Genomic DNA, 10,507 nt, shown 5'->3' with positions numbered 1-10,507 from the left:
CTTACTGATTTATTGAAAAAAATCTGTGTATACATAGACCTTGACATTTAACCTGTGTTGTTCAAGGGTAAACTGTACATTTAAACTGCTTAGAACAATGTAATAGATTAATATCATTAATATTGAATAACATTAAATAATATTGTTATCTTCTTTGTTCATAATAAAAGATTAGTCAAAAACTTAAAAATCATATAGTTTTATTTCTTTATCAACTTACTTGAGATAAAATTGACATATAACATTGTGTAGGTTGAAGGTGTACATAAAATGATTTTATATATATATATTGCAAAATAATTACTACAATAATTTTAGTTAACACATCTATCATCTCCTAAAGTTCCAATTTTTTTCACTTCTAAAATCATATTTTTAATGTTCATTTATTTTTGAGAGAGAGAGAGAGATAGAACATGAGCAAGGGAGGGGCAGGAGAGAGGGAGACACAGAATCCGAAGCAGGCTCCAGGCTCTGAGCTGTAAGCACAGAGCCTGACGTGGGGCTTGAACTCACAAACCATGAGATCATGACCTGAGCTGAAGTCTGATGCTTAACCAACTGAGCCACTCAGGCGCCCCAATGTTTATTTATTTTTGAGAAAGACATAGAGCATGAGCAGGGGACAGGGAGAGAGAGAGGGAGACACAGAATCTAAAGCAGTCTCCAGGCTCTGAGCAGTCAGCACAAAGCCCAATGCAGGGCTTGAGCCCATGAACTGCAAGATCATGACCTGAGCCGAAGTCCAATGCTTAACTGACTGAGCCACCCAGGCATCCCTAAAATCACATTTTAAATAAATAGCTCAAGACTAAAACTTCATCACACACACACACACACACACACCACCCCACAAGATTACTAATCTTTACAACTGGCTGGAAATGTCAAGGATATTGGTATAGAGCNATCATGACCTGAGCTGAAGTCTGATGCTTAACCAACTGAGCCACTCAGGCGCCCCAATGTTTATTTATTTTTGAGAAAGATATAGAGCATGAGCAGGGGACAGGGAGAGAGAGAGGGAGACACAGAATCTAAAGCAGTCTCCAGGCTCTGAGCAGTCAGCACAAAGCCCAATGCAGGGCTTGAGCCCATGAACTGCAAGATCATGACCTGAGCCGAAGTCCAATGCTTAACTGACTGAGCCACCCAGGCATCCCTAAAATCACATTTTAAATAAATAGCTCAAGACTAAAACTTCATCACACACACACACACACACCACCCCACAAGATTACTAATCTTTACAACTGGCTGGAAATGTCAAGGATATTGGTATAGAGCAAATAAATGCTAAATGTTCTTACCATTGAGAAATTCAAGAAAAAATCTTAGGTGGCAAACACACTATTAGATGAACATATCCTCAAATCTTTATATTTTGTTTTCTTCTAGATTATTTTTATTAACCTACAGAAAGCTAGATTACATGCTCTACTTGTTAACATTTCAAAAGACATTCCTTTTCTTCTTTTTTCAAGAAATGTACCTATAAAAAAATAAAATAAATTTTAAAAATGTACCTGTAAAAACATGCCATAACATGGTAATCCTAAACATTGGATAGGAGCTGCACAGCCATTGAATTTAAAACAGGAAACCTGTAAAGAAACAACTATTAATGACTCTTTTTCAGTGGAACTGTACAATGATTGGACATTCAAATTTAATGGAAATATGCAGGAACTTTTCAGTATTGAAAATAATTAAAATGCTAAATAACTAATCAGTATTGTGTTGTATAGGTGGGATCTCAAAAGAAGTATAAAACAGAGTCTCTGCCTTCAAGTTCACAATTTATTTAGAAGAATAAAACACATGCACATGAAATTATTTTGACAATTCAGGTTAGAATACATATAAATGTTAAAATGACCAAATATACACTATATCAGATACTGTGAAAGCAGAAACAAGATAAATTTGATCAAAACAGCTTCAGAAGGATGTGAAAAGAGCACTATCTTATAGTAGGATGCAAATAAAATGAATGGAAAAGACAGGTAAGGGAAATGATAAGGACAAAATTGTATAGAGGTAGGAATAAAAAGGTTTATATGGGAAGAAAGATATGACATGCTTAATTGGGCTCAACGTGGTAGGAAGTAAGGTTGCATTGTCAGGGAGAACCATAAATATGGACTTTGGACCTTATTTTGCTGAAATTGAGTAGCCACTGAAAGATTTTTAAGCAAGAAAATTAACTTGATGAAAGGGATGCTTTAGGAAGAATAATCTTGATTCAACACACAGAATGTCCTGGGAAGTGAAGAAATAGATAGCAGAAAGTTCATCTGAGAAGCTGCTGCAATAATATAGACCTAAACTCCTTGCAAATGCTGACACGAAAAAAGCTAATGCATCAGAAACAGTTTGCATACGATTGAGTGTAGAACTGAACTGTCAGCATTGGATGTATATCTGAGTTTGTATGGTGAAACTCCAAAGCATACATAAAATTATGAGAGATTATGCATAAACACATTGATACACATTTCCAAGTCATAAAGTATCATAAAAGTTTTGCTCTTTTAATATTAAAAATGCTTTCCTATGTTTTTGAAAATTTAAACAGTAAGAAATGATTTCATTTTAATAAAATATCTAAATCACTTTAAAACATCCTCAGGATTCTCACGTAGGGTGAAATACTTTTATACTCTGATAAACCTAATAAACTTGAATGATGTTCTTAGTCATACACAAAAATTGTTTTATGGGGTGCCTGGGGAGCTCAGTTGATTAAGTGTCCGACTCTTGATTTCGGCTCAGGTCATGATCTCATGGTTCGTGGGATTGAGTCTCACCTCAGGCTTTGTGCTGACAGTGCAGAGCCTGCTTGGGATTCTCTCTCTCTCTCCCTCTTCCCCTCCCCTGCTCATTGTCTCTCTCTCCCTCTCTAAACAAACAAACAAACATTTAAAACACTGTTATATGATAAGTAAAAGACTACCGCATTTTGGTGGTTTATAATCTCTGGATACTTGGTATAGTATTAGATCATCATCAATTTTTATTACTAACTTATGAAATTCTACTAATTGAAGATGCATCTAAAGTGAGTGTAAGATTAAAAATATCTTTACTGGATGGGTGCCTGGGTGGCTCAGTCGGTTAAGCATCCAACATCAACTCAGGTCATGATCTCACTGTCTGCGAGTTTGAGCCTCACATCGGGCTCTAGGCTGATAGCTTAGAGCCTGGAGCCTGCTTCCCATTCTTTGTGTGTCTCTTTCTCCTCCTCCCCCATTCACTCTCTGTCTCTCAAAAATGAATAAATGTTAAAAAAAAAATTTAAATATCTTTACTGGAAACCAAGAACTAATTCATAAGAACTAATTAAGAAGTGCAATCTTACTTCTGCCAGTATCTTGTGAACGTACTTTAGTCTCTCCCTTGTGGGTAACAGCAACGTACATCTTTTAAATAGCAGACCTGAAAAAGTAAAGAGACACATGAAAAAAAAAAAAGATAACAATACAATTAATTTAAAAGTACCTGTAAAGCACAGCATAACGTTTCCTGTAAGTCAAATATTGCATATCACAGCTGATATGGTCTGAAGAGGAAGTTTTGGAGTAAGAGTACAAAACACTCACAGTATATGGTATTTACCAAGTAACTCTGATGTCCACTAAGTGGCATAAAATCTTATAAAAACATTATAAAATTGATATAATAAGACAGATATGGAAACAATTTAGATTTAAAAAGATACAATGACAGACACTAAGATATACTAGTCGAACTTTATATTATGTTATCTTTATTCTCAAGAAAACAGATTCCAATAGTTCTTGAAATTAACATCATGTTCACAAAGAAAAATGTTTCAAGGGTTGTTAATGTAAAAAATGGAAAGAATGAAAAAAAGATTTTGTATTCCTTTCTCCAGATTAAAAAAATTTTAAAGCATTAAGTACTTAAAATTTCAGAGGTTAGAAGTTATTTTCACTCACAGGAAGTATCCAGTTTGGATGAAATATCCATTTCTTCCTTCAAAGATATCCTTTTATGGGGCTTACATGTTAAGAATGTATAGAATTTTGTGTTCAGATATTTTAAAAAAGAAAATTCAATTTCCCAGTGAGATATGTAACTTGAACTACAGTGACAGAAGTGTATGATTTGTTTCCTCTAACTTTATGTGTTCTGTTTTCCTAAAATGGCAATACACTGTTAACATTCCTATAAGGGCAATGTTGTCCTTACACTAAAAATAAGGTATATGGTAGGAAAATATATACCTGAATATCATGAATTTTTCCATTTTTATCTTCTCTGCATTTACTTTTAAACACGTATAATAACTGCTTTATATAATTCTGTAGAATCTATGGGAATCCAATTTATCTTTAGAAGTTGCTATGTTTGGATAACACATGACCAGAATTGAGTTTGAAATATAAACCCTTCTTATTTTTGTACATAAAAAGACATATTCAGTGCTTGGTTTTTAAGCTGAGTTCTTTTCCTTTCATGTTTTGGCATCCAGTTCCATGGCATCTCATGGCTCGGGAATCGTAAACTATAATTGTATGTTGGTTGCTTTTTCTAATGTATAACTTCTATTTTTAAGGATTGCAATTTACCATAAAAACCAGTATTGGCTGGCTTATTTATTTTTTTAACACAGGTGCTCTGGTATACCCTTTAGAGACCAACTTTTAGAATTTCTTTCCACTAAAATAGAATCAGATGTAATGTTATTTTCACACTGGCCATCTGTTCTGTTTTGTATGAAGAAGCAAATTAAAATTTATAATCTTTAGAGCATAGAATTCTGAAAATGTTATTCTGATGTCTGAAAACAAGAACAGATCAGATAGGAATGGCAATATGAGAAAATGGTAGGTACATCAAACATTTACCTAAAGAATAAGTCACAAGCCAGGTGTCTGCACCAAAATTAAATGGAAGGTTTAAATCATTACATGAATAAAACCGTTTTTAAAAGCTGGCTATTAAGATCCATACATATTTGTATTTTTCACTGAATTATCCATATAAGTATCTTAAGGCTGTTTTGCTTATTTAAGTGACTGAGTCTTGATCATGGAGGAAAAAATTCTTTCAGATCAAAACCAAAAAAATAAGCTCTTCTACCACAGCACTTGTTCTGCAACTAAGGATGTTTGAAAAAGGAAATTTACAACAACAAGTAGCAAAAAGCCATTGCTATATTCTGTTACAGGGTTTAATAAGTCTAATCATAAATACTGAAACCAGTAACACTGCAATCAGATTACATACCTTTCATTTAATCTTATTAAATATACTTATCAAATACTTTCATGTATTTACACACGTATATAGTCTTATTTTATTATCTTAAAGCTAGGCATCCTTGGGTTACTAAAAGGTACTAATTGCTGAACTAATATGCCTTTTTTAAAATGTTTTATTTATTTCTGAGAGAGAGAGAGAGAGACAGCATGAGTAAGGGAGGGTCAGAGAGAGAGGGAGATACACAATCTGAAATAGGCTCCAGGCTCTGAGCTAGCTGTCAGCACAGAGCCCAACACAGGGATCAAACCCACAAACCGTGAGATCATGACCTGAGCCGAAGTAGGACGCCCAACCGACTGAGCCACCCAGGCACCCCATAATACGCCTTTATTTAAAACCTGAAATCATCTTAATTTTTTAAATTTTTAATGTTTATTTCTTTTTTAGAATGAGAGAGAGAACAGAGTGTGAGTGGGGGAGGGGCAGAGAGAGAGGGAGACACAGAACTGCAAGCAGGCTCCAGGCTCTGAGCCGTCAGTACAGAGACCGATGTGACGCTTAAACTCACGAACCATGACATCATGATCTGAGCCAAAGTCGGATACTTAACCGACTGAGCCACCCGGCCATCCATTAATTTTTTGGTTTTATTGCCATGTTTTGTTAATTATAAAGTAGTTTCATAATTAAACTGGTGTCACTAGTGAAGTCAAAATTAGAATTTTATTTCAGCACTCTGAGGGAGAATAAAATCAATGAATGGGGTGAAAGACATCAATGATTATAAATCAAGGGAAGAAATTATATAGAATTTCCTTTGATAAGGTTAATTCATTATAGCATAATGATTTATTAATAAATGTGTACTTAAAAAAACACATTGTTCCTGATAAGAGAATAAGTGGTCTTCCACAACATTTCTATTTTAAGGACTATATATTATGGTTGAAAGAGAAAAGAAGTTTTGAGATAAAACTCATTAGGTACATGGGAAGTAAAGCATAGAAAACACATCAATTTCCAACTGATAAGCCACCTAGACAATAAACAAAGGTGACTTTGTATGGACATGAAATCACAAAGACTGATACTTTAAAGTGCATTCTCTCATCTTTAAGGATTAGCATAAGGGACTATTATTGGAAAGTCCTCATACTGAAAAATAAAAGCATCATAGAAATAGGCACATTTTAAGAAATACCCCATTTCCCACAGGCCTTACAGAATTGTTTAATAAAATGCCCTTAATTAAGTGTAGTTCTTTACTTGTTACAATTCTCATTACATAAATTACCTAGAGATCTGTAATGTTCCAGTATGGCAGAGGCTTGTCTCTTGCTAGGCAGCTCAAGGTTATGAAAATCCTGTAGTAAAAGTCTTTTGCTTCCTGATGAGGTTGAGATATAATTAATAATGTGCTGGCTGACTGTTTTGGACACCATGCTTAGCATGCTGATATCCTTCACTACCAAAAGAAATATATATACATATATATAAATGGCTTAATTATAAGAATATCACCATTAGTATAATCTATTAACTTATAAATTAGCTCATTAATAATAGTAAATAATACAATATATAATAACAGTGGAGGAAAGAGGGGCAAAATCTTAAAATTGTTTAAAATCTACTGCTCAATGAATTGGAAATATTTAGGGATGTAACTGTCAAGTTACCATGTTATTACTATAATTAGAGGCTGCTTTAAAGAGTTTGAGTGCCATACTTCCTTCATTATAGCCCTTGTCTAACAATGATGAAACTTTTGAAAATAAACATAATGTAAATACCATTAATATCCTAGCAGGGCCTAAGATGATAAACTAGTTCTTGGGGAAAAAATATACGATCATCTATACAACCTACTCAGTGTCCCCAGATCTCACCTGATAGATATCTTAAGATTATTTGGAATATTTCCAATGGCAAGGCTTTAAAATTTCCAAGTGTTGATAAGGGCTGAGAAGTATCAGAAAAATAGCTGTTGGATCGACGATTACTACGTCTGTATTTCTTGTTGGGAATCAAGGTGAAACTGGTATTTATTCTAGATGCCATCCTCCTTTTCTCATGAATTTATCCTGGTTTGAAAAATAAAATATAAGAGACAAAGAAGAAAGGAGATTATAGCAATGAAGAGCTGTTCTTTTAAAATGAAGAAGTTGACACTTTGATAGGCAACAGCTGTCTATCTATTTACAAAGGTTTTTTTTTTTTCCTTTAAGTGATCTCTACCCCTATTGTGGGGCTCGAACTCATGACCACAAGATCAAGAGTTACATCCTCTACAGATTGAGTCAGGCAGGCACCCCTCCATTTACAAATCTTTTAATACAATATTCAATTTATGGAGTTCCCCCTAGTAGAGTCTATTTATTCATTTCACATGACATGGAATGTTAAAAAAAATTTTCCCTCTTAGCCAAATATTCTAGATAAAGAATTTTAGTAGAATAAGAAACATGTATTTGGGTAAGATATAGTCTAAGGAAAGAAATATGCAAAAATTTTAAAAAGTAAAAGATTTGGCACAAAAAACAATTTAACATTCAATATTTGTCAATTAGTATGTTTTTATAATCTTTACATTCTAAAAAAAATCAACATAATATCAATGTAGCTTTAAAATTTTGTAGTAAAGTTTTTCTATTTCTTTAAAACTGAGTACTGATATTTTATTTTGTTGGAAATAGTAAAAATAAAGAGATAAGAAATAGAAATTCTAGGGGCACCTGGGTGACTCAGCCAGTTAAGCATCCAACTAACTCTTGGTTTCACCTCAGGTTATAATCTCGCAGTTTGTGAGTTCAAGCCTTGCACTGGGCTCTGTGCTGACAGTGTGGGACCTCCTTGGGATTCTGTCTCTCTCCCCCTCTCTCTACCTTTCCTCCACTCGTTCTCTATCTCTCTCTGAAAAGAAATAAAGTTTAGAGCTTTTAAAATTTACCAGCTCTAACAAATTAAGAAGGTTGCGTTATTATTACCAAATAATGGATAACACATATATACAGTGAAATTAAAGTCTTGTAAAATTAATAAGACAAGAATAAATAAATGAGCAATGATATTCCTCTTAATTCCGCTTCTGGCTAATACTAGTTACTTATGAGGTTTAGGAAGGGCCTACACAACTTGATTACAAAATGAGCATTTCTTAGACACAACTTATTAAAATCACTGATAATTTACTTATGCCCAAAAAATTCTTTAAAAAATTATTATTCATAGCATGCAGTGACTTTGTGTCACTATTGCTCCAATTCAGAAAACACTGTCTTTTGTCTATACACACACAGGTATATATACAGATGCATAACTACAACTCCCATCTAAGGCTCTCTGTCTCTTAAGTAACAAGACATCTCATCAGAGTTACAAATATATCTGACCAAAATGCATTTCCTCCTTTGGTCACAAAGTTGCCAAAATCACTTTGTTACTTATTCATCTAAAAGGTGACATATCAACTTATATCAACTTCAAATTAGTTAAGTTTGAAAACACGGCCCATAAATGTAGTTCTTAGTGAAAAGCATACTGAGACCCTCCTTTAAAAAAGTACCACAGCACTTTGCTTTAGCATTCCATGAGCATTTCACTTGGAAGATATTTTTAAATGTTCATTAAAATTACAGAAGTAACATAACTGCATCGTCAAAAAGTTTACAAAGTACAGCAAAACAAAAACAAGACCATTAAATTCACTAATAAACACTTTTGGTCATATCATTCCAGAATTACATATTTAATAAACTATGTTTAAATTTATTAGTTATACTATTATATTTATATTGTTTTATATATATTTCTTTCTAACAAAACAGGGATCGCCGTTCATACTATTTTGTAATCTGCTGTTCTTTTCCATTGCAATTGGAAGTAAAACGAATTTCTTTCCATGTCACTAGATGCTTCTACAAGTATAGATACTTTAAAGGCTGCATGTAAATCCACCAAAGGGAAGAATCATTTATTTAACCCATGAGGTTGTTTTTCCCTTTTCGCAATTTAAAGCATTTTCGTTGTCATAAAAGTTTCACCCTGGCCTAGGATTTGTCCTGTCTCTGTGGAATGTGTCAAGTGGGACTAGGGGTGGGGGGTGGGGAGGGGGTCCCCTGGGCTCTTCAGAGCCTCGCAGACACCTGAGACCCGGGGGTTGACTCAAGTGTGTCAACCACTGAGTGTGTATATTTAAACCTCCGAGGATTAAAACGCAGGAGGCCCTTTCTTTCAAAACGGAANTTTGTCAAGAGTTTAAAAACAAAACGGAAGTCTCCTTTTGTAAGTCCTTATTTTGCTCACACAGACCTGGACGCTCTGGGACAGGAGGGGAGGGGGGCAGGCTTTCCAGAAAATCCTCAAGGTGTAATCCAACCTATTTCCGGTTTCGTCCCTCCCCTTATCCGTCTAGAAAACGAGACTCCCTGACCAAATTAATAGCAGTAACATGTTTCGGTGCCTCTGTTCCACCCCGCTCGCTTTTGACTGCGAAAGGATCCGAGGGCCTTCTTGGCTGACTTTTCCTCCCCCTTTCAGGGAAAACCGCCCCACAGCAATTCGCCGCGACCTCTCTTTTGTTTTAACCTCAGAGACCCCCTCAAAGAGACCCACCACAGCTGCCGGGTATCGGCCCCAAACGCCTCCGGAGAGGCAACCCACGGAGGCCATAAAGGAGAAACTGGCCGACAGAAGAATCAAAGCACACGGCGGTGCATTTTTTACCCCCTTCTGCCAGGAGAAGATAAAACTATCCCAAGAAAGTACGGGGGGAGGGGGGGGAAATCTCTTTTTACCACAGATTTTGACAGTTTTCCGGCTAAGGAATCACAGGCAGATGGGACTTAGTTGTTCTGCCTCACCATCCTCAAATTTCTTAATGTTTGAAAAAAGAAAATAACTCCTCAAGGTTTTCCCGCCGGGTAGAAGGCGGGCCCAGCTCCCGTCGGCTCTCAAGTTGCGTTCCCGCCTCCCAGGCGCCCCGGTGGCCTCAAGAATATTTTAGAATCCTCCCAGGAGCCCCAGCGGGAAGGAAGCCCCGCCCCCTCACGAATAGCAAGAAGCCCCTGCTCCCATAGTGCCCTCCTCCCTCATGAATATTTTAGAACCCTCTCAGGGACCCCTCTCCCCGCTGGAAGGAGACTCCGCCTCTTCATGAATAGTAAAACCATGGCACTCATAGTGCCCTCCCACTTCATGAATGATTCATGAGGATGAGGTCCCCGGAGCCCGAAAGGAGGCTAAAGAGGCCCTTTGCTCCAAGCTGAAGACAGGA

The 10,507-nt window shown here is 35.8% G+C and overlaps 1 protein-coding gene across 1 annotated transcript in view; it reads right to left on the bottom strand.

Moving 5' to 3' along the window:
• The window catches only part of FBXO47 (F-box protein 47), a 22,636-nt gene extending 12,546 nt beyond the window's left edge, over positions 1-10,090 (bottom strand). The window contains exons 1-5 of the mRNA XM_077779324.1: positions 10,029-10,090; positions 7,122-7,316; positions 6,527-6,697; positions 3,362-3,438; positions 1,527-1,604 (exon numbers count right to left, since the gene is read on the bottom strand). Of these exons, the coding sequence (XP_077635450.1) occupies positions 1,527-1,604; positions 3,362-3,438; positions 6,527-6,697; positions 7,122-7,293 (498 nt within the window). The 5' untranslated portion in view covers positions 7,294-7,316; positions 10,029-10,090. The remainder of the gene's footprint in view (positions 1-1,526; positions 1,605-3,361; positions 3,439-6,526; positions 6,698-7,121; positions 7,317-10,028) is intronic.
• Positions 10,091-10,507: the final 417 nt, after the last annotated feature.

This window comes from Crocuta crocuta, unplaced genomic scaffold, assembly GCF_008692635.1.
Source record: "Crocuta crocuta isolate KB4526 unplaced genomic scaffold, BGI_CrCroc_1.0 scaffold68, whole genome shotgun sequence".
NCBI lineage: Eukaryota > Metazoa > Chordata > Mammalia > Carnivora > Hyaenidae > Crocuta > Crocuta crocuta.
This window is presented reverse-complemented; position numbering and strand designations above follow the sequence as displayed.